The 20718-nt window shown below is 42.4% G+C and overlaps 2 protein-coding genes across 2 annotated transcripts; both read left to right on the top strand.

Moving 5' to 3' along the window:
* The first annotated feature begins 753 nt into the window (after nucleotides 1-753).
* Nucleotides 754-10469, top strand: LOC141810951 (uncharacterized). Its single transcript, XM_074698817.1, has 9 exons — nucleotides 754-843; nucleotides 8456-8729; nucleotides 8868-8970; nucleotides 9068-9171; nucleotides 9266-9538; nucleotides 9678-9771; nucleotides 9930-9997; nucleotides 10094-10315; nucleotides 10464-10469. The coding sequence occupies exons 3-9, from the start codon at nucleotides 8868-8870 to the stop codon at nucleotides 10467-10469; spliced, it is 870 nt and encodes a 289-aa protein (XP_074554918.1). The 5' UTR covers nucleotides 754-843; nucleotides 8456-8729.
* LOC141810864 (uncharacterized) lies at nucleotides 10413-19745 on the top strand. Its single transcript, XM_074698700.1, is given in 5 exon segments — nucleotides 10413-10542; nucleotides 10629-10691; nucleotides 10813-10881; nucleotides 10983-18625; nucleotides 18627-19745. Coding segments are annotated over 5 exon segments (8589 nt in total). The 5' UTR covers nucleotides 10413-10470; the 3' UTR covers nucleotides 19369-19745.
* The last annotated feature ends 973 nt before the right edge of the window (nucleotides 19746-20718 follow it).

A 20718-nucleotide genomic window follows, 5' to 3' on the forward strand; every position in this document is an offset into this window, starting at 1 on the left:
TGATTGAAACAGGGGAGAAGCCATGAGAGAGCGCTAACGTCGGGAGCTCTCAAACAACGGATTTCGTCTGTGGTTTGAACAGGTACGGAAAATTAAAGTTTCTAGGCTTCAGTACTGTTTATTTTACTACCTGTCATCTTAGTTATCAGCAGTATTTTTGAACGTGAAAGGCAAGTTGGACCGTGTAGCTAACAGAAGCTAACAGAAGCTAAACGTCTGTTGCTCACTTAGCTACAAGCAATTTATTGTAGAAAAGGGGTGGGAAATATAATTGTGGTGTAATGCAAGACTATACAAGCTTCTGCATTTAAAGGGAGATGATCAGTCTACATATAAAGATGCGCACGTATTTTGCTGCATTTATCTGCATTCATTGAGACGAGTTGGCATTTTTAAACAAAAAATTCAACCTGGTAGCAGCATCAAAATGTACGGTTGTTTCGTGGTGAGTTACCAGAGATTGTACTTCACAACAGAGGCAACGTTGATCAAGTTTTAACGGCTGCCGAGCAACCCAGTATTTTGGAGTTAATCGCGACCGTATAACTGGTGACTCTTGGACAAATACTGTAGATGTGGTGCTTTGTTGTTCGTTATAGCCGACTCTAAAGACGTTAAAAACACTACAGTTGCGTTAAATGCATGATTAAACGATTCGGTTATGTTCAATTACGTTTTGTGTGGTATCATTCAATGTCAATGTGATTAGAATGCACAGCTAATGGTAGCATTCTCTGCTGCGTCTTCTGCCGAAGAGGGATGTACGTCAGAGTGACGTGAGGTACCAGCGGGGTATAAAATGATCGATCTGGCGTCGTCTCGTTCTTCTCACAGACTCTGGAGGTGAGACCCATTTCGTTGTCTCTTAATTTGATCTAAGCATATGTTGTGTTGAACCTGAGAAATGTTAAACGTGATTTAAGGTGAAATGAAAGAACGATATCACGTATAAGTAAGATTTTGCTGCTCTGCGGTGAGATTTAAAACTTTCTAGAAGCTTCTGTGAGGTGTGTTTTCTGAACTACTTTGATAGTGAAACGATGTTAGCCTTTCTATCAAATAAGATATACACAATTAAGATGGTGTGATACATTTTTGGCGCATTTTGAGTACATTTTGATGACTTTTTATCAGCATTTGTGGGTGGTGCTTCAATGCTAGACGTATGCTAATGTTATGGAAATCTCAGCCTTTGTTCTGTTAGCCCGCTAGCGAGGCCTGCTCCGTGTGTGGTTTTGTGTCCTGTTGAGAGAAATGCTCTGTAGTCTTTACTCCAAAGACGATAATTGTCCTAAATTAAATAAGTTTTATATATGTAAGATATTATGTTACATTTGTGGTGAATTTGAAGAACATTTTGATGACTTTTAGTCAGCATTTGTGGGTGGTGCTCCGACGCTAAACGTATGCTAATATTATGGAAATCTCAGCCTTTGTGCGTGTTAGCCCGCTAGCGTGGCCTGCTCCGTGTGTGGTTTTGTGTCCTGTTGAGAGAAATGCTCGGTAGTCTTTGCTCCAAAGACGATAATTGTCCTAAATTAAATAAGTTTTATATATGTTAGATATTATGTTACATTTGTGGTGAATTTGAAGAACTTTTTGATGACTTTTAGTCAGCATTTGTGGTTGGTGCTCCGACGCTAAACGTATGCTAATATTATGGAAATCTCAGCCTTTGTGCGTGTTAGCCCGCTAGCGTGGCCTGCTCCGTGTGTGGTTTTGTGTCCTGTTGAGAGAAATGCTCGGTAGTCTTTGCTCCAAAGACGATAATTGTCCTAAATTAAATGAGTTTTATATATGTTAGATATTATGTTACATTTGTGGTGAATTTGAAGAACTTTTTGATGACTTTTAGTTAGCATTTGTGGTTGGTGCTCCGACGCTAAACGTATGCTAATGTTATGGAAATCTCAGCCTTTGATCTGCATTCAGCCTTTGTGTTAGCACGCTAGCTACTCTGTGCTGTCTTTTGTGTCATGTTAACACAAATACTCGATGAACTTTGATCATGGTGCAGTGGTTACCCTGTAAACAAATAAAATATATATATTGATTAAAGAATTGTACATTTTTGGTACATTTTGAATACATTTTGATGGCTTTTACTTGGTTGGCAAAAGTTGTGTGCATACATATGCTAATGTAAGCTCAGCCTTTGTTCAATAATTGCTTTGTGTTAGCCACGTTAGCCTGCTCTGTTATATTAAGACAAATGCTTGATATTCCTAAACCCAAGTACAATAATTGGCTTCTAAACTAATAAAATATATGAATTTTAGATGCTATGAAACATTTTTGGTACATTTTGGAGAGTATTGCTTGGTGTGATATTTGCTTTGTGGGTTTAGCTTTAATAATGCTGTGCCATAGCTACTAGTTAGCCACCATGGTGTGCCAGCCTCGGCCTGCTCAGTGCTTGGTTTTGTGTAATATTGAAAGAAATGCTAGAAAGTCTGCCCTTAACACAATTAAGATATATATTTAAGATACTTTGGTACTTTTTTGGTGAATTTAACAAGATTTTTATGAGTTTTACTTGGTTGGTTGGTGTGTTGCTTTTCTGTAATACTGAGAGAAATGCTTGTTACCTCCAAGTACAATAATTGGCTTCTAAATAAATTAAATATATGTATTTTAGACACTGTGAAACATTTTTGGTGCATTTTGAAAACATTTTGAAGATTATTACTTGGTGTGATATGTGCTTAAAGGTTGTAGATATGGTTATGCAGTGTCCTTATTCAGTGAACAGAGGTCATAAATAGGACTGTTGCTCTTAGGGTAAGAGGATATGGGCTCTGAATTTCAACATTCAGCATTTGTGTTTAGAAAATGATGACAGCATGCTGTTTTTGTGGCTTTAATATTCCTGTAGTGTTGTAGTCTTGTTTAACAGTAGGAAAAATGTTTTTAAAGAGTGAACACAGGATATTGAAATATGAAATAACAAGTTGATATTAATACAAATTATTAATGATAGTAGTAATAAACTAATTAATGAATATTCAATGATTTGTCACCATGGAAACCTTCTTCTTTGTTGTGCCTGTTTACTTTCAAATTTGTGAAATAGATATGTCATAAGGATTTGAGCTTAGGCTTCAGGAACTCTTGACAGAGGTTCCAAATAGAAGTGGAACTCTCAGAGGGCAGGCTAGGGCTCTGTTTGTTTATGTTCAAACTTAAAATTTTTAAATGTGGAAGTATTGTCTTCTTTGTCCTGCTTTTTCACATTTTTATTCAGTGAACAGAGGTCATTAATAGGACTGTTGCCCTTAGAGTTCGAGGTTATGGGCTCTGAAATTCAACATTCAGCATTTGTGTTTAGAAAATGACAGCATGCTGTTTTTGTGGCTTTTTTTTCTCCCACAATAATCTTGATTACTCTTAAATAGTATTGATTTGAAGATTCCTTAGCTGTGTGATCTTATGCTCTCCTGTTCTTTTTATTGGGGCATTTTGAATACATTTTGAAGATTATTACTTGGTGTGATATGTGCTTTAAGGTTTTAGATATAGCTGCGCTGTGTCAGCCTTTTTTTTCTGTGAAAGCTACTTGTTAGCCACGTTAGCTGTAGCTTTTTTCTCCTTGTTTGGGTCATGCTGAGAGAATAGACTTATTGTGTGAGTGTGTGTGTGAGGTTTTTCTGCCTTCGTTTTAAATCTTAGCTTGAGCTGTTGATCAGTTGTGTATCTGTCCTGGTTAGCAGGCCAGAGCTAACTGGCATTTCGTGAGGGTTAAAGATCCATAATGTGTGAGTGATTAAAGTGATTGTTTGGGACTTTTAAAGTTGTGTTTTGTGGCATTCCTGGCATGATCTAAATCTGTAGATTACATTTGCATGCATTTTTGATGGCTTTTATTCTCCTCAAATTTTCTTGATTTCTCTGAAATAGTATTGATTTGAAGGCTCCCTACCTGTGTTCTCTACTTTACTCTCCTGAGCTTTTTTGGTGCATCTTGAATTCATTTTGAAGATTATTACTTGGTGTGATATGTGCTTAAAGGTTTTAGATATAGCTAAGCTGCCTCAGCCTTTTTTTTCTGTGAAAGCTATTTGTTAGCCACGTTAGCTGTAGCTTTTTGCTCCTTTTTTGGGTCATGCCCGGAGAATAGACTTATTGTGTGAGAGTGTGTGTGTGAAAGGGTTTGTCTGCCTATGTTGTTGTTTATCCAAGTTCAAGTTGTTGATCAGTTGTGTATCTGTCCTGGTTAGCAGGCGAGAGCCGACTGGCATTTTGTGAGGGTTATAGATACATAATGTGTGAGTGATTAAAGTGATTGTTTGGGACTTTTAAAGTTGTGTTTTGTGGCATTCCTGGCATGCTTTTAATGTGTAGATTAGATTTGCATGCATCTTGATGGCTTTTTTTCCTACCATTATCTTACTCTTAAATGGAATTGATTTGGAGATTCCTTAGCTGCATGCTCTTCAGTACTCTCCTGTGCTTTTTGGTGCATTTAAACATATGTTTAAGGTTATTACTTGGTTTGATATTTGCCTTAAGGTTTTAGATATAGCTATTCCACACCAGCCTTTTTCCCTGTGAAAGCTACTTGTTAGCCACGTCAGCTGTAGCTTTTTGCTCCTTTTTTGGGTCATGCTAAGAGAAAAGACTTATCGTGCGAGTGTGTGTGTGAGGTTTTTCTGCCTTTGTTTTAAATCTTAACTTGAGCTGATGATCAGTTGTGTATCGGTCCTGGGTAGCAGGCCAGAGCATACTGGCATTTTGTGAGGGTTAAAGATCCATAATGTGTGTGTGTGATTTAAATGATTGTTTGGGTCTTCTAAAGTTGTGTTTTGTGGCATTCCTGGCATGATCTTATTGTGTAGATAACATATGCATGCATTTTATGTGGCTCTTTATCATAATAATCTTGATTACTCTGAAATAGAATTGATTTGAAAATTTCTTTGCTGTGTGATCTTATACTGTCCTGTGCTTTTTTGGTGCATTATGAAGGTTATTACTTAGACTGATATGTGCTTTAGGGTTTTAGATATAGCTGCGCTGTGTCAGACTTTTTTTCTCTGTGAAAGCTACTTGTTAGCCATGTTGCCTATATATTTTTGCTCTTTTTTTGGGTAATTCTGATTAAAGATACATTTTGATTACATGTACATGCATTTTTTGATGGCTTTTTTTCTTCTACTATAATCTTGATTACTCTTAAATGGTATTGATTTGCAAATTTCTTGGCTGTGTGATCTAATGCTCTCCTGTGTTTTTTATTGGGGCATTTTGAATACATATTGAATATTATTACTAAGTGTGATGTGTGCTTTTAGGTTTGAGACAAAGCTATGATGTGTCTGACTTTTTCCCTGTGTTAGCTTCTTGTTAGCCATGTTAGCTGTAGCTTTTTGCTCCTTGTTTGGGTCGTGCTGAGAGAAAAGACTTATTGTGTGATTGTGTGTGTGAGGTTTGTCTGCCTTTGATTTAAATCTTAGCTTGAGCTGTTGATCAGATATGTATCTGTCCTGGTTAGCAGGCCAGAGCTTACTGGCATTTTGTTGAAGTTTTGAACCATGATGTGTGAGTAATTAAAGTGATTGTTTGGGACTTTTAAAGTTGTGTTTTGTGGCATTCCTGGCATGCTTTAAATGTGTAGATTAGATTTGCATGCATCTTGATGGCTTTTTTCTCCTACTAAAATCTTGCTTACTCTTAAATGGAATTTGGTTTGAAGATTCCCTAGCTGTGTGCTTTTCAGTACTCTCCTGTGCATTTGGTGCATTTTAAATATATGTTGAAGGTTATGACTTGGTGTGATATGTGCTTTAGGTTTTAGATATAGCTATTCCACGCCAGCCTTTTCCCCTGTGATAGCTACTTGTTAGCCAAATTATGTAGCTTGTTCATCTTAGTTTAAGCTGTAAACTAGTTGTGTATCTGTCCTGGTTAGCTTGCCAGAGCTCACTGGCATTTTCTAAGGGTTAAAGATCCATTATGTGTGAGTGATTAAAGTGATTGTTTGGGTGCTTTAATGTTGTGTTTTTTTGGCATTCCTGGCATGATCTAAATGTGTAGATTAGATTTGCATGCATTTTTTTGTGGCTTTTTATTCTCCCACTATAATCTTGCTTACTTTTAAATGGTAGTGATTTGTAAATTCTTTGGCTGTGTGATTTTATGCTCTATTGTGCTTTTTGGTGCATTTGAATACATTTTGAAGATTATAACTTGATGTGATATGTGCTTTAAGGTTGTAGATATAGCTCTACTATGTTGGCCTTTTTTTCTGTGAAAGCTACTTTTTAGCTACATTATGTGGCTTGTTCATCTTATTTTAACCTGTTAATCAGATGTGAATCCATCCTGGTTAGCAGGCCAGAGCTCACTGGCATTTTGTAAGGGTTAAAGATTCATTATGTGTGAGTGATTAAAGTGATTGTTTGGGTGCTTTAATGTTGTGTTTTTTTGGCATTCCTGGCATGATCTAAATGTGTAGATTAGATTTGCATGCATTTTTTTGTGTCTTTTTATTCTCCCACTATAATCTTGCTTACTTTTAAATGGTAGTGATTTGCAAATTCCTTGGCTGTGTGATTTTATGCTCTATTGTGCTTTTTGGTGCATTTTGAATACATTTTCAAGATTATTACTTGGAGTGATATGTGCTTCCAGGTTGTAGATATAGCTCTACTATGTTGGCCTTTTTTTTCTGTGAAAGCTAATTATTAGCCACATTATGTGGCTTGGTCATCTTCGTTTAAGCCATTAATCAGTTGTGTGTGTGTCCTGGTAAGCAGGCCAGAGCAAACTGGCATTTTGTGAGAGTTAAAGATCCGTAATGTGTGAGTGATAAAAGTGATTGTTTGGGTGCTTTAATGTTGTGTTTTGTGGCATTCCTGGCATGATCTAAATGTGTAGATAAGATTTGCATGCATTTTTTGTGGCTTTTTCCCCCAACAATTTTCTTGCTTACTTTTCAATGGTATCAATATGCAAATTCCTTGGCTGTGTGCTCCTATGCTCTCCTGTGCTTTTTTTTGGGTGCATTTTAAATATATGTTGGAAAACTTTTACTTGGTGTGATATGTGCTTTAAGGTTGTAGATATAGCTACGCTGTGTCGGCCTTTTTCCCCGTGTTGGCTACGTTTTTAGCTGCATTATGAAGCTTTTTGCTCCTTTTTTGGGTAATGCTGAGAGAAAAGACTTAATGTTGTGCGAGAGTGTGTGTTAGATTTGTCTTCCAAATTTATTTTTATCCAAGTTTAAGCTGTTTATCAGTTATGTGTGTTTCCTGGTAAGCTTACTGGCATTTTGTGAGGGTTGAAGATCAATAATGTGTGAGTGATGAAATTAATTGTTTGGGACCTTTAATGTTGTGTTTTGTGGCATTCCTGGCATGCTTTTAATGTGTAGATTAGATTTGCATGCATTTTTGATGACTTTTTATTCTCCTACAATGATCATGATTACTCTTAAATTGAATTGATTTGCAGATTCCTTTGCTGTGTACTCAACTGTACTCTCCTGTGCTTGTCTGGTGCATTTTAAATACATTTTGAATACATTTGATGACTATTTCTTGGTGTGATATGTGCTTTAAGGTTGTAGATATAGCTATGCTGTGTGGGCCTTTTTTCCTGTGTTAGCTACTTGTTAGCCACATTATGTAGCTCTTTCTCTTTTTGGGTATTTCTGACAAAAAAATACATACTGTTTGAGAGTGTGTGTGAGGTTTGTCTTCCAATTTTGTTCATCTTAGTTTAAGCTGTTGATCAGCTGTGTATTTGTCCTGGTTAGCAGGCCAGAGCAAACTGGCATTTTGTGAGGGTGAAAGATCCATAATGTGTGAGTGATTAGAGTGATTGTTTGGGTCTTCAAAAGATGTGTTTTGTGGCATTCCTGGCATGATCTAAATGTGTAGATTACACGTGCATGCATTTTTGATGGCTTTTTTCCTAAAATAATCTTGATTACCTCTCAGTAGTATCGATTTGAAGATTCCTTAGCTGTGTGCTCTCCTGTACTCTCCTGTGCTCTTTTTGGGCATTTTGAAAACATTTTGAAGATTATTTCTTGGTGTAATATGTGTTTTAAGTTTTTAGATATAGCTAAGCTGCGATTGCCTTTTTCCCTGTGTTTTAGCTCCTTGTTAGCCACGTTAGCTGTAGCATTTTGCTCCTTTTTTGGGTAATGCTGAGAGAAAAGACTTATTGTTGTGTGAGAGTGTGTGTGAGGTTTGTCTTCCAATGTTGTACATTTTAGTTTAAACTGTCAATCAGTTGTGTATCTATCCTGGTTAGCAGGCCAGAGGTTACCTGCATTTTGTCCGCGTTAAAGATTCATAATGTTTGAGTGATCAAAGTGATTGTCCGGGTCTTCTGAAGATGTGGCATTTGTGGCATGAGCTTAATGTGTATTGGATTTGCATGCATTTTTTGTTGCTTTTTTTTCTTCCCACAATTATCTTGATTACTCTTAAATGGTATTGTTTTGCAGATTCCTTGGCTGTGCGATTTACTTCCCTGTGCTCACCTGTGCTTTGGAGACTACGACTGCTGCATTTCTGAGATCTTCTGTTCCAGGACACACACATCTTGACACTCATACATCTCTTTAAACCAACACACACCTAGATTAACTGCTAATCTGCACACACTTTAATTGATTTTATACACATCCACTCAAGCAGACACACACAGACACACACAATCACACACACAGACACACACACTCACACACACAGACACACACACACTTGCCCTCAGCCAAGGTGAGTTAAAACATTTCTACATTGTAATTTTAGGTGAAGCGTTGCTATGTGAAGCCTTGTGAGTATGATTGGCATAGACTGACTGGTGTTTTCTCTGTGAGCGTGGACTCAAAAATGTTTCTTCTCCTTCCTGTTCAGATGCCTAGAGCGAAAGGCCATCGGAGGGCGTTGGCCTTGAAGAGGAAGAGGGCAGAGGACCACCCCTGGACTGCCCTCGAGCCTGTCCCCGAGTTCGTTGCTCGTATGTATCAAACTTTCATTTCAGAATGTTCACTGATATGGTTTGGATGTAATGTCCCTTAATAATGTTCTGACAAACTTCAATGTCCATTAAACAGGGCGCGGTACCGGGTACCGCCACCGAACGCGGAGATGGCCAACCTCTGCACTGACCCACCGGAGCTGCAAGTTGGTCACTCCAGCGCATCGTCCGGACCAGAAGGTACGATTTTTGTTTTATTCATCGAAAAATTGCAGCGAGTAAGGTGTCTGTTGGTAGGTTTCTCTGTTGTTAAACAACGTCTGTGTTGTTGCAGCTGGTGTTCGTCGTCGGAGACTCCCACCTCCGGGCCATGGTTGACGGCTTCGTGCCCATGCCGGTAGGTTCTCTGTCCTTTGCTTTTCTGTCTGTTCCAGGTGCATCGGCAGCCGAGCTGAGGACAGAGGCCCTGCACGCAGACGTCCCGTGGACCCCCGACGCCGTCTGCGTGCTCGCCCCGAGCAACAACCTCACGGCCAGCCGGACGGTTGGCGAGGCAGCGTTGGACTTCGGTGCTCTCCTGACCTCCATCGCCAGCCGCTGGCCCAAGGTGTGTGTTTGTTTCAAGTTTTTGTTGCCAACAGTTTGGTTTTGTGTCAGCAAAGCTGCTGTGAGCAGCCTTTGTATTGTCATGCACTTGTTTTAGAGAAATGAATGCGATCTGCTGACAAAGGTTTTTTTTCTGTAAGGTGTTCGTGCTGGACTTCCCTCCACGCCTGAACATCCACCCGGGCCTGCAGTTGGCGCTGCGTCAGGAATTCCACCGAGTCGCAGCACGCATGGGTACGTTTCAATCGAGTTTTTCTGCAAAATCTGAGATTTGAGAATTTTATATTTGTGTGACCGCATGCATGGATGGACATGTACATGTAAATGCATGTGTTAATGTTTTCAAGTACTTAATGATTTTCTTTGTGTGTGGTTTGTGACACTTATTTCAGGTTTCCCTTACGTGTCTGTGGCTGAGCACCTCCCCCTCCATCGGTTGGAGCTGTGGTGCCCCGACGGCGTAAGTATTGTCCTTATTTTTTCACGAAAGTGAAAACACTAAAGAAAACATCCAACTAACAAAGTGAAATGTCTGCTGTGTCTGACTGTTTTTCAGGTGCACCTCAGCGACACCGATGGGACCCCTGTGCTGGTGGATCTGCTGTGGAACGCTGCTGTCCAGCAGCTGGCCCAGCGTCCGCCCTCGCCCACGCCCGCGGTGTCCCGCCGGACATCGCCGCGTGCCACGGTGTCTCCCAGGCTAGTTGTGACAGGACACCTCCCGGTGACCCGTCACAGCGACCCCTGGGAGTGGACTGTGGTTGGAAAGGAGTACAAGGTAAAGTGTTTTTCTGATTGATTGTCTAGAAGTTTGTGCAAAGCCTGCATGTGAAGTTTTTTTTAAAACAATGTTTGTTTTTTGTTTTGAAGGTCGGAACACCTGCTGTGGTTCGGCCTGTCATCCCGCCCAACCCTGTGTGGTTCAGCGGTGACATGTTGGATGCTATGGAGAAGGTCAGTCCTTCTTCTGGCTCCGGCTGCATCGCTGAGCCACCAGCTGGCCAGGTAAAGTGCACACAAGCCATATGACCAAATAGTTGATAACACAAGTGGTAAACAGCTGTTATAAAGGTTTGTTTTTCTTCCTCTAGGCTTCGCGTGCGAAGCGTCGGCCACGAGGTGTTGCCACGAAGCGCAGTGGAGGAAAGCGGCAGGTGTGTTTTGTTTTTTGTTTTTTTGCTGGTTTTGAAGAGTGACCAATGCGGTGTGATATGTTTTGATAAGAGTTGCATCTTGATCTTTTTTTTTTTTTTCATGTTTTCCTGTTCTTTATAGGTGGCGGCAACACCTTCACCTGCCCAGGAGACCGTGTCTGCCTCCGGCCCCAGTCCGGTCCAGCGCCAGGTGCGTTTTAGTCTAAACATATTATGTGACTTATTGTTTTACACCTGCATTTTTCCGCATGGTTTGTCATGCAGTTAAACTGAATTTTTGATTTGTGTCAGGCGGAGGCAGCAGCCCAGGAGTCCGTGGTCCCGGAGGTCGTCGTGGAGGAGACATCGCTGGAGTCCGAGGTGCCGCAGGTCGTCGCGGAGGAGGTGGCTGCGCCGTGCCCTGCTGTCGCCGAGGGAACCCAGAGGCCACGGAAGATCAGCAAAGCTAAGGACCACTTTTTTTCTTCTGCTTGTGTTTCTGATGCTGGGTTAGATTGTGACAGTAGTGATGTAGCAGCAGAGGCTAGCAGAGCTGGGAGGCCAGTCAGGGTTGTGCGCGGGTCATTTCATCAGGCTGACGAGCGCTTTTTCTACGGAGGACAGCAGTGTATGGCTATAGCTTTGGTCAGCTTAGCCAAACACACGCTGAGCAGTGTTTTTTCCTGGGACAGACGTCAGCTTGATAGCGCGGTGATTTGCGGCGACGAGTTGTACAGTAATTTGCGCGATCGAGGCATCTTCAACCACGTGACAAATCTGCTCTCTGTCCCAGATTTGCCTCAGCGGTTGATGATCGATGATGCGGTAGTTCGCTTTGTTTTTGGTGACTCGGCATTCGGGGATGTCGGCGTGACCGAGGGTGAACACATCGACAGCGGTGTGTTCATCAGTTTGCGTGATGCCTTGAACAGGACCTTCGGTCAGTACCACACATGTCTTCTGACGATGTGTGGCAACACTTCTGCCATCATCTGTGAGGATGGACGGTTCGCTGTGGTGGACAGTCACTCACGCGGTAATGAGGGCTTGTTACACTTTAACGGTACAAGCGTGGTTTTGTATTTTGCGTGCCTGGATGACCTGCACCACTACATCTGTCGCTTGGCCGACAGTCTCAGTTCAAGGGAGAAGCTCTTTGAACTGTGTGGCATCACTGTCCATGTGGGTGCAAGTCCAGTGCTGCCTGGTGTTTCTGTGGAGGGTAGGGTCACAGGGGTGACTGCTGCTCCAGCACCAGAGTGTAGTGTTGTGTCTGAGCGTTGTGTCAGTTCAGATGTTAGTCCAGCACTGTCAGGCGTTTCTCTGCGGTCTTATGCCAGTGTGTTGAGCGGCGGCTCACCGGCAGGACCGAGCTTTACTGGTGGCAGTAAGTGGGGCATTTCTTCTGACACTTGTTTGTCGAAGAAATCAAGGCGATCTGGCTTTTGTTTTAGGTACGATGAAGATTTCCCTCCGCTTGGTCTTAGTGCTTATGCAGATGTCAGTCCAGTGTTGTCTGGTGTTTCTGTGGAGAGGCGGGTCACTGAGGTGAACACTGCTCCAACACCAGAGTCGAGTGTAGTCAGTGAGTGCAGGTTAAGTGATGTTGTTTCTGAAGGCAGTTGCGAGCCTGAGCTTTGTGTTAGTGGAGATGCCAGTCCAGCGTCGTCAGGAGTGTCTTTAGCTAGCGAAGTTAGCAGTGTTTCAGTAGCAGGGAAGCGCAAGATTTCTTCTGGCCCTCGTGCTTCGAAGAAATCCAAGCGCTTTGATGTTGGTCAGGCTAATTTAGATGTAGAGTTTGTAGAAACCGTCAGAAATGCAGAGCTCGCCTTCCATCCTCTCAGCGTAGATGTCTGCAAGGATGTGTGCAGTAGCTTCAACTTGGAGTTTGTGAAGATCGGTGGACCGGTGTCCACACGTGTTGGTTTGTTAGGGGTTCCTTGTAGAAATGAGAGGATCATGGCCGATGGTAACTGCTTCTTCAGAGCCATCTCTCAGGCTGTGAGTGGTTCTCAGAAGCACCATCGTAGGGTTAGGCTTGCCGTTTGTAAACATCTCCAGCGGAATGCTAATCACTATTCTAGTTTGATTAGGAGTGAGTACTCTTCAGTGTCGGAGTATATTCAGCAGTCCAGGATGGCAAATGTAAATTCTTGGGCCTCAGAGGTGGAAATTCAGGCTACAGCAGATATGTTAGGCGTTAGCGTTTGTACTTTCTATGATGGTCGTTGGCTAAAGTACAGCTGTAGCAGTAGGTGTTTGTCAACAGAGTGCATTTACTTAGAGAATATCTCAGGGAGTCATTTTGAGAATGTGGTTTGTGTTCATGAGCCTGGACTGCAGAGTTGTTATGGTTATTGTAAAGTCAGTGAGGTTTCAGGTTACAGCTTTAGGGCTAGATGTCAGGAAGGTGTTGTTGGTAGGGAGGAAACGGCACTTTGGTGCAGTGAGAGATTTGAAGTTTCAGATCTAGGTTTAGATGAAGAGGGTGCAGAGCCAGGTAGGCTGTCTTTAAAATCGCAATATATGATCCGTAGAGAGTGGACACAAAGGAAAAAAAATAAGTTGCTTATGGAGAGATGTCAGTTCAGGTTTAGAGAGAGATATTGGGAAGATGAGAGTTTTAGGGAACAGAAAAAGTTCAAGAGTGTTGAAAAGTATAGTGAAGATGCGTCACACAGAGAGAAGGTTAAGGGAATGAGTGTAGGGAAGTATAAAGAGAACCCTGAGCACAGAGAGAAGGTTAAGGGCATGAGTGTAGGGAAGTATAAAGAGAACCCTGAGCACAGAGAGAAGGTTAAGGGCATGAGTGTAGGGAAGTATAAAGAGAACCCTGAGCACAGAGAGAAGGTTAAGGGCATGAGTGTAGGGAAGTATAAAGAGAACCCTGAGCACAGAGAGAAGGTTAAGGGAATGAGCGTAGGGAAGTATAAAGAGAACCCTGAGCATAGAGAGAAGGTTAAGGGAATAAGCGTAGGGAAGTATAAAGAGAACCCTGAGCACAGAGAGAGGGTTAAAGTCCAGGGTAGGGCACAATATAGGGGCAGTGTGGAGCATAGGGAGAAAGTTATTGGCAGGATTATGGTTAAATACAGGGATAGTGAGGAGCATAGGGAGAAAGTTAAATCTAGGAGTAGAAAATTTAGTAAGAGTCAGTACGGTAGTTTAAAGCACAGGCAGAAAGTTATTGGTCGTGTTAGGCTGAGCAGGAAACAGAGGGTAGAGCAGTCAAAAGACTTTGGTTTTGTTATGAATCAGTTTTTAGAGCAGGTTAAAGATGGACCTGATTTTGTCTGCTGTGTTTGTCACAGGTTGATGTTTAGAAATCAGGTCGTTAGCTGTGATAGGGACGCTTACAGCAGAACCAGCAGAACAGCTGAACTTGCTGAGGCGTGTATCAGTGAGTGTTTCCTGCATCAGTGTAGTGAAGAGTGTGTTGTGCCCTGTCAATTGGCAGTTTCTAGAAGTGAGCTGTGGATTTGTCACTCCTGTCAGGCTAAGATTAGTAAGGGTGAGATGCCAGCTGAATGCTGGATCAATAACCTGGAGCTGGATCCCATTCCACCTGAACTGGGATGCCTGAATAGTTTAGAACAGCATTTAGTTGCTTTGCATATTCCGTTTATGAAGATGTTGGCACTGCCGAAAGGGGGGCAGAACGGGGTACATGGACCTGTGACATGTGTTCCAGCTGACATTGTGCAGTCGACGCGTGTGTTGCCCCGGTCCAGTATGGAGGGGTCGTTAGTACAGGTCAAGCTGAAGCGTAAACTGACCTATAAAGGGCATTACGAGTATCAGTTTGTAGATACTTTGCGTGTAAGACAGGCGCTAGAGTATTTAAAGAGGACAAATGCCCTTTATGCAGATATAGAGTTTAATGAGGACTGGGTTAATGAGTTTTGTAGGATAGAGGATGAAGAGAGGGAAGAAGCAGATTCTAGTGAGGAGGAAGCTGTTGTAGAGCAAGCTGTTGTAGAACAGGGTGTTGTAGAGGGTGAGGTTAGTGCCCAGGTAGCTGATCAGGTTAGAGCAAAGGAAGAGTTTGTTGAGGGAGATGTAGAGGAAGCTTCAGACATAATACAAGATGAAATGTTACATGACAGGCAGCAGCACTGCATGTTTCAGGACACTTGTCTTATGCCTGTTGATATTGGTCAGGAAGCATTAGATCAGTATTTTGAGGATATAGTTAATGTTGCGCCTGCAGAGGGAAATTGTCCGGTAAAGATGCTTTCTGACCAAACCAATGAGGCTAAATGTTTTCCTGTGTTGTTTCCTCGGGGTAATAAGACCTTTCACGACACCCGATCCGCTCATCTGTCGCTTACGCGTTATTTCAATAATCGGGTTATGCATGTGGACGGTCGTTTTGCGCGTAATGTAGAGTACATATTTTTTGCACAGTACATGTCGGAGTTAGATCAGGTAGTGTCGAATGTTTCTGTGGCGTTGCGTAAGGGTAAAGTAGGTCAGAGGTCTCAGCGAATCACTCAGGGTATGTTAAAGGATGAGGAGGCTTTAAAGCAGTTGTTAGAGTTTGATGATGGATTTAAGTTCCTGAGACCTATTAGGGGGACTCCGGCATTTTGGCAGACTGTTCAGAAGGAAGTGATGGCTTGCGTTCGCCAGTTAGGGATCCCGACGTGGTTTTGTTCCTTTTCGTCTGCTGATATGCGCTGGCAGAATCTGCTGACCAGCATCCTGAGGCAGGAAGGCAGATCGCAGACGGTAGAGGATTTGGAGTGGGCAGACAGATGTCAGTTGTTGCGACGTAATCCAGTAACGGCTGCGAGGATGTTCGATTACAGATGGCATTGTTTTTTGAAAGCAGTTCTCATGTCTCCCGCTGAACCAATTGGCAAAATCGCCGATCACTTTCATAGGGTCGAGTTTCAGCAGCGCGGTTCTCCTCATGTTCACTGTTTGTTTTGGATCGAGGGCGCCCCCAAAATTGGTAAGAACACAGATGAGGAGGTAGTTGCATTCATAGATAAATACGTCTCGTGCGAGTTGCCCTCTGACGATGACACATTATTGGACATTGTGACATCGGTTCAAACACACTCCAAACGACATGCTAAGACTTGTAGAAAGTCAAAGAAGAGCAAATGTCGTTTCAATTTCCCAAAACCAGCTACGAAGCGGACATTTATTTGTCACAAGAAAGAGTGCAAATGTGACGGTAAAAATGCATATAGCACAGAGGAGAGATCTGCTTCAAAAAACCTGCCAATCTGTAAGTGTTTCGATGAGGACGAGATGCCGAAAGAAACAGCGGAGGCAATTTTAACAGCTGTTAAGAAAGTGTTTGTAAATGAGGTGCCTCCTGCGAGTTTAGATGACTTGTTTGTGAGTTTGGGTATCAATCAGGAGATCTACGAGCAGGCGTATCGGCGTTTAGAGAAGAAGACAAAGGTAGTGTATAGGAGAGAGGCAAACAGTGTTTGGGTGAACCAGTACAGTAAGAAGTTGTTGAAGTGCTGGAACGCCAACATGGACCTTAGCTTTGTCACTGATGCCTACGCAGTCGTCATTTACATCATTTCGTACATTACGAAGTCAGAGAGAGAAATTGGCCTTTTATTGAGCAATGCCCAAAAAGAAGCTTCCCAACAAGGAAATCTCTCTGCTAGAGAAAGCTTGAAGAAGCTGGGGAGTGTATATTTACACCACAGAGACGTCTGCGCCCAGGAGGCAGTGTATAGGCTAACGTCCATGCATCTGAGGGAATGCTCCGGAAAGGTTGTCTTTGTGCCGACAGGGAGCAACATAGTCAAGATGAGTTTACCTCTGAGTGTTTTGCAGGAGAGGGCGTCATCACATGATCTTCGCTCAGATGACATGTGGATGACTAGCATAGTGGACAGGTTCAAGAACAGGCCCGACGATGACGTGTTTAGCGACATGTGTATGGCGACGTTTGCATCCGAGTATCGTGTTCTCTACGGCAATGAAAAATCTGAAAATGCGATCAAACTGAAAAACAATTTGGGCTTCATTCTGAGGAGAACACGATCTCAGTTTGCAGTGGTTCGGTACATGCGTTTTAACCTAGAGAAGCAGGAGGAGGCTCATTTTCAGAGTCTGTTGCAGTTGTTCCTTCCTTATAGAACTGACTCTGAGCTCAAACCTGAAGGCTTTGAGTTCTTCAGTCAGTTCTATGAGGTCGGGGAGGTCAGGTTTAGGGACGGCTCCGTGCGCTCGGTGCAGGCCGTGGTCGAGGAGAATAGGGCCAAATTTGAGTTTGATTGTCCGGATTTGGAGCGAGCTCAGGAGATTGCTGAGCTGCTCGGCGGGGTAGATGAGGATGTGTGGGGAGAGTTGTGTCCTGAGCAGGAAGCTGAACGCATCGAGTGTTTAGAGGAGAGGAGGCAGCAGCAGGCAGAGGAGATAGAGGGAGAGCAGCTAGCTGAAGGTTTAGAGAATATTCCTGATTTGATGGGTGCTGCTAGACAGGTTGTTAGGTTAGAGAAGAACAGAAACACCATGTCTCGTAGTGAGGGTTTGTGTTTGGTTAGGTCTCTGAATGAGACGCAGCTAGCTGTTTTCTATAGAGTGAGGCATTGGTGTTTGCAGAAGGTGATGGGCAAAAACCCAGAGCCTCTGCAGGTATTTGTGACAGGCGGAGCAGGAACGGGGAAAAGTCATTTAATCAGGGCCATTCAGTACGAGGCAGGGAGGCTTCTGTCAGCACTATGTCATCAACCAGACGATGTCACAGTTTTGTTAACTGCTCCTACAGGCATCGCTGCATACAATTTAAATGCAGCCACAATTCATCACACGTTCGGCATTGGAACACATGTTAGTTTACCTTACACCCCTTTAGGTGAAGATAAACTAAACTCGCTCAGAGCTGAATTGGGTCACCTCCAAATTCTAATCATCGACGAAATCAGTATGGTTGATCACATTCTGCTGGCTTATGTCCATGGTAGGTTGAGGCAGATTAGACAGACAGGCGACTTTTCCCCTTTTGGCGGTGTGAGCGTGATAGCCGTTGGTGACTTCTATCAGTTGCCTCCTGTTAAAGGGAAGCCTCTGTATAGCAGTCCCATCGGGGTGGATCTGTGGTGTAACTTTAGCATAGTGGAGCTCACAACGGTAGTTAGGCAGAAGGATGGCGTGTTTGCTGAGTTGTTGAACAGGTTGAGAGTGCGTTCCAAGGACACGCCCCTGTTAGAAACGGACATCCAAATTTTAAAGTCGCGGGAGACCGGCGAGGAGAGCTCAGCCTTGCATATTTTCCCGACCAATATGCAAGTGGCTGAGCACAACCTGGAGCAGCTCTTTGCCTTGTGTCCTGATTATGTCACTATTGACGCTCAGGACTACCAAAACAGTAGCAAAACAGGCAAATTGGAAAAGATGGCCGGGCATCATAGAGCAGCATCAGACACGTGTTTGCAAGAGCGGCTGTGTTTAGCGAGGAACGCGCGCGTCATGCTTTGTAAGAATGTAGATGTCGGGGATGGTCTGGTCAATGGAGCATGTGGCACCGTCACTCACATTGAGTTTAAGAATGTGAGTGACAAGTTTCCTCAAACAGTTTATGTTAAATTTGACGACCCTAGAATTGGCTCACAGAGGAGGAAACAGCGTGCACATGCAGCAGTAGAATGCAGGGATTCTACTGCTATTGATCCAGAGCAGGAGAAGGCCACAAAGTGGGGGGGTTTGCGTGTTCAGTTTCCTCTTAGGTTAGCGTGGGCGTGTACAGTACACAAAGTGCAGGGGTTGACGGTGGACCAGGCCGTGGTCTGTTTTAAGAAGGTGTTTGCACCCGGGCAGGCGTATGTAGCACTTAGTCGAGTCAGGGCTTTGTCGGGACTGATCATCAGGGATTTTAATGAAAAGGCCATTTTCAGCAAGACTACCATCAGGGCGGCCTTGGAGGGAATGACTCCATTTTTGATTGGGCAGCAGAAACCTTCATCAGATGCACCCAGCTTCTGTGTATCTGATGAACGTTCAAAGTTTAAGCCGCCACTTGGTGGATCTGGTGTCTTGCACGCAGCATTTACAGCCTAACTGTATTGCTGTCACAGAAACGTGGCTCACTGCACAGTCCTCATTGGACAGTGTCCAAATCGACGGTTACACGTTCCACAGTCGTCCTCGTGGTGTGTGTTACAGCAGCAGTAGCAGTCACTCCAAATTGTTAGAGCTTCAGCAGCTTGAACATGGTGGAGTTGGTTTATATAGTGAAGACCAATTGGACTGTGACGTTCTGCAGGTACCCGATTTGAATCTGGAGTGTTTGGTGTGCCTGTTTCCAAAAGTAAACGTAGTTTTGGCAGTGATCTATTGTCCACCATGTTATCCAAATTTAGTACTGAAAGAAAATCTGGGGAAGTTACTTGATTGGTTAAATCCAATCAGTAATACAATTGTAGTGATGGGAGATTTTAATGAAAACATCTTGAAAAAGTCATCCATTTGCAAATTAATGGGCACAAAAGGATTCACGCAGCATGTAACACAGGAAACCACAGAGAAGGGGACTTTGATTGATCATGTTTATGTAAAAACAGCACAGTACGATGTGGAATGTGCAGTGATGCCCACGTACTTCAGTGATCATGAAGGTATTCTGTGTAGTTTTAGAGTTAAAGATGATCAGGGGCAGGTAGATGTTAGTGTAGGTGAGTTAGAGGAGCTTTTTAGTACTGAGTTTAGTCTAGGAGATGATTAGTGTGGTTGGTTTGGCAAAGGAGGCACACAAAGGATTCACAGTGGCAGTGTGAGTTCTTTGTCTGAGTCAAACACTGCTACATCGCTCTACCAGGGTGCAAATATTAGTGTTTTCGCATTAGTTGTGTTTATCTCTAGGGTACAAAGAGGAAACTGGACTAACTTTTAGTGGACCATTGTGGTTTTTTTCTATATTGGTATATTTATTGTATTTATATTTTTATTTATTAATTTGTATATTTATTCATTTATTTATGATGAGGTTTTGGAGTTGTAGGTATTTGTCATTTTAATTTTGTCTAGTTGTAATTAAAGACAGAAATAGTAATTATAATTTGATTGTTTCCAAAATAATCAGGTGTCTCAGGGAAGAGGAAAGTGGGGGTTTTTTATGTTGTTGATCATGTATGCAGGTGTTTGAGATAATCATGTATGCTATAGTTGTTAGTGCCTTTAGCTGCTAGTCTTTGCTTGCTGCACATTAACTGAGTTTCTTCATGTTTTAAAGTGTAAATATGTGTAATTGAGTGTATGTTTCATTTGAGTTGTGTTAAATCTTCATAAGTTCACTTTCAACAGTTCAGATGAAAACTGTTTGTTTGTGAACATGAAGTAAGAGCAAATCTGTTCTGGCACCACAAGGCTCAGACTCCCCATTCTGCATGCCTGACTGCCAGGACAGGACAGCTTTAGAAAGAAATAGTAGTTATTGTCATTTTTCATGTCTCCTCCTCCCCCTTTGTGTCTTTCAGTGTTATGTTTTCTCTCTCTCTGTCCCTCTGAAACTTTTAACAACACTCTGGTCATGTAAAGCTGTGTTTAGAGTTAATGCACATATTCAGATGATTTTGTTCTTAAAATGAATCTTTGTGTCTCTGAGGTGAACTGTCTGGTGGAAATTGCTGCAGTGATCCTCAACCTCCTCACCAACAATGAGCTGTGGATGTGGATGAAGCAGCGAGAGGCTTTTGGATTCACAGCAACACATGCATTCCTTTTTTCATCAGCCAGAGTCGTTTAGATGAACTGTAGTCAAAATATTTATGTACTTGACATTAAAATGTGAAGGTTAAAGATACAAAATTTAAGATATTTTTATGTTAGTTTGACAGCGAGAAAAGAATGAACATCTAGATTCCTAATAAGTGTTGGATTAATTGTAAAATAAAATTATCATTTTATTAATCTTTATGTTGAGTAAGTTTTTCATATTCACAAGAGAAATCACAAGTAAAATTTATAGACACCGTTAAAGTATGTTGAAATACAATTGAGCAAGAAAGCAGACATTTAAATGTGAAACAGTTTTTCAAAATAAATTATATAATGCTAAACATCAGTGTTGTCTGTC

This window comes from Halichoeres trimaculatus, unplaced genomic scaffold (assembly GCF_033239565.1).
Source record: "Halichoeres trimaculatus isolate MK-OKI-2021-1 unplaced genomic scaffold, fHalTri1.1 fHalTri1_scaffold_21, whole genome shotgun sequence".
NCBI lineage: Eukaryota > Metazoa > Chordata > Actinopteri > Labriformes > Labridae > Halichoeres > Halichoeres trimaculatus.

Coding starts and splice junctions, on each gene's coding strand:
- LOC141810951 (XM_074698817.1), top strand. CDS start 8,868: ATGCCTAGAGCGAAAGGCCATCGGAGGGCGTTGGCCTTGAAGAGGAAG. Junction 9,539..9,677: donor TCGCCAGCCGCTGGCCCAAG/GTGTGTGTTTGT, acceptor TTTTTCTGTAAG/GTGTTCGTGCTGGACTTCCC. Junction 9,772..9,929: donor CCGAGTCGCAGCACGCATGG/GTACGTTTCAAT, acceptor CACTTATTTCAG/GTTTCCCTTACGTGTCTGTG.